The sequence below is a fragment of the Gekko japonicus genome, unplaced genomic scaffold, assembly GCF_001447785.1.
Source record: "Gekko japonicus isolate JY-2015 unplaced genomic scaffold, Gekko_japonicus_V1.1 scaffold2770, whole genome shotgun sequence".
Lineage (NCBI taxonomy): Eukaryota > Metazoa > Chordata > Lepidosauria > Squamata > Gekkonidae > Gekko > Gekko japonicus.
Window position 1 is genome coordinate 214290 of NW_015159793.1, and position 3076 is coordinate 217365.

General features: G+C 52.4%; 1 protein-coding gene across 1 annotated transcript in view; it reads left to right on the forward strand.

Moving 5' to 3' along the window:
* Nucleotides 1–3076, forward strand: part of LOC107107103 (D-threo-3-hydroxyaspartate dehydratase-like) — a 28265-nt gene that overhangs the window by 21979 nt on the left and 3210 nt on the right. The window contains exons 5-6 of the mRNA XM_015407342.1: nt 514–635; nt 1989–2178. Coding sequence (XP_015262828.1) covers nt 514–635; nt 1989–2178 — 312 coding nt within the window. The remainder of the gene's footprint in view (nt 1–513; nt 636–1988; nt 2179–3076) is intronic.

Consider the following 3076-nt stretch of genomic DNA (forward strand, 5'->3'; position numbering starts at 1 on the left):
AATCCAATCTCTTCTTCTTCTTCTTCTTCTCCTCCTCTTATGCTCTTATGGATAAACATATGGAGCAGAGGTCCATCAGTGGCTATGAGCCACAAGGTATAGATAGGAACTCTCCATCTGGGGAAAGGGATGCTCTTTATTCTTGGTGCCGGGGGCGGGGGGACAACCGTGGGGAGGCTTCTAGTGTCCTGGCCCCACTGGTGGACCTCCTGATGGCCCCTGGTATTTTGGGCCACTGTGTGACACAGAGTGTTGGGCTGGATGGGCCACTGGCCTGATCCAACATGGCTTCTCTCGTGTTCTTAACCAGCCCTTTGAATCATGCCCAGGAATGGGGGAGCAGCCACGGCAGGTCTCTCAGCACACTGAAGCACTACGTTCCCAGTATCCGGCTCCTGACAGTGGCCTGGCACTGCACATTGTGGGCTGCTGGAAGTGTCTCTCCTGCCAGTCTGCTGGGGGATCGGGAGGGGCCCCCCGTTCCAATGCCCCTCTCTTTGCCCTCTCCTGCAGGCTGCGGGAAGAAGGGGTGCCCTGCCCCGTGGCCAGCATCGGCTCCACTCCGTCCTGCAGCCACCCCGTGCCCGAGATGGCTGAGCTTCAGGAAGTCCATCCCGGGAATTACATCTTCTATGGTAAGCTGAACATGAGTCATAAAGCCGTGCCGCATTCCGGAGTCACAAATGTAGCCTCGGGCACCGCTGCCTGTGTATGCCTCTGTGCGACTCTACGTATGTGGATCCTTCCAGTCCGCCAAGGAGTTCCACGTGACGTACACAGCCGCCTCCCCTCCCCTCCCGCAAAGCTGGAGGGGTGGCGTTTGAGCCTCACAACGACACTGCAGGGCAGGCTAGGCTAAGAGGTGTAACCATCATGGCTGTGTGGGTCTTTATGGTCTGCGTTTAGCATACATGCCGTGGGTGGGCAGGGGCCGCGGCTCAGTGGTAGAGCCTCTGCTTGGCATGCAGGAGGTCCCAGGTTCAATCCCCGGCATCTCCAGTTGAACAGAAGAGGCGGTCAGTGCCCCGACCTGGATAGCCCAAGCAAGCCCGATCTTGTCAGATCTCGGAAGCTAAGCAGGGCCGACAGGCCAGTAGCCAGGAGGAAGGTGGTCTCCTTTAAGAGAGTCAGTGGAACCTCCTGCATGCCAAGCAGAGGCTCTACCACTGACTCTCTCTTAAAGGTGGTCTCCTTTAAGAGAGTCCTTCTGCCCAAGTGTTCGCTTTCTTGACTGTAGAAGTCACCCCCATTTGCCGGCTTGTTCTCAGAATGGTTGTTTAGGCTGGCAGAAGGGATTAATTTGCAGCAGCTGCAAACTGTCATCCAAAGGGGTTGACAGCTTGCAATTTAGAGATCTATTCTGGTCACAGTGGCTTTTCCTTCTGCATTCAGCCCCGACAGGAAAAAAATTGCCCCACAAGCAATGCTCCCTCTAAGCTGTGGAGTCCTGGGAGCAAAAATTCTACTTTGTGAGCTCCGGGCACTGAAGTTGCGAGCGAGCGATTTGGCTGCTGCATAAATCAGTTTCCTCCGGAGCCGTCTGTTTCCTCTTGAGCTGAGACAAAGACGTGTGAGCCAGAGGCTAAAAAACGGTGAGCTAGCTCCCACAAACCCAGCTTAGAGGGAGCACTGCCCACAAGCCACTGCGTGGTATGCCTTGTGCACTCTGCTGACTTATGAATGGCTCCTGGCTATACCAAACCAGAGAATCTAACATCCCAGACACTAGTCTTAACCAGTGTTCCCTCTAAGCTGAGTTAGTGTGAGCTAGCTCACAGTTCTTTAGCCTCCGGCTCACACTTTTTTGTCTTAGCTCAGGAGAGATGGCTCCAGAGCAAACTAATTTATTCAGTAGCCAAATCGCCTGCTCACAAGTTTAATGCCAATAGCTCACAAAGTAGAATTTTTGCTCACAAGACTCCACAGCTTAGAGGGAGCATTGGTCTTAACCCTCTTAACCACTGCATCACCCCCCTCCCACCCTGCAGATGTTCAGCAGATGATGATAGGGTCTTGCCAGCTGAAGGATATCGCAGTGAGGGTCCTGACCCGAGTGATCGGCCACTACCCGCATCGGAACCAGATGCTCGTCGACTGCGGCTGGACCGGACTCAGCCTCCACAGCCTGGGCCAGCTACCCACAGGATACGCCCTTGTGGAGGGCCACCCCGAACTCAAGTATGTGATGCTCGCTTTGATACAGCTGTCTGCTCCATCAGGTAGCAGGCAGCTCCGCACCTTTGCGGGCCGCATTTCCACAAGCAGCGCCCGCCGGCTCAGACCCAGGGCACCAGGAAGTGGCTTCTTCCAGATGAGAGTCCGTGCTCCTAACCACTACACCAAAACCCCCAGTTTACAAAGCACTTGTGCCTCCATGGGTTGGTAAAATAGAACTGAATCATCAGGGGCGTTTCCGATCCAGCTGCATGCTAGGGGGAATATTTTTGGCTTTATTAATAAAAGTTTTACAACAAAATACAGATAACAACAGTGATGGCAACAAATCAGCATTATCATCCAACTTGAAATACCACATTTTCTTCCAGAACAGTTTAACTTTTCTCTTGTAACAATTCAAATTCCATCAATTAATCGTCGTTTCTATGTATCAATTCTGTAATTTATACACAGATGGGAATATACAATTGCAAAAATGCAATAAATATAAAAAATAATAAAAATAGCAGTCTAGTGTATAATTGTTTAACATATGAAGGCATAGTATAGTTAGGTAAAAGGTAAAGGTTCCCTTGCTCGAAAGCCAGTCAAATCCGACTCTAGGGTTGCGGTGCTCATCTCCGTTTCAAAGCCAAAGAGCCAGCGCTGTCCAAAGACGTTTCCGTGGTCATGTAGCCGGCATGACTAAACACCAAGGCGCACAGAACGCTGTTACCTTCCCACCGAAGTGGTACCTATTTATCTACTTGCAATGTCTTGCTTTCGAACTGCTAGGTTGGCAGGAGCTGGAACCAGAGGTCATTTCGGTGGGGAACGCGAGGGAATGCAGTTCCCCCGGGTGAGGTACGGGGGGGCGGGGCACATGACGAAGCCCCGCCCCCTGCTTCCAGCCACCCCA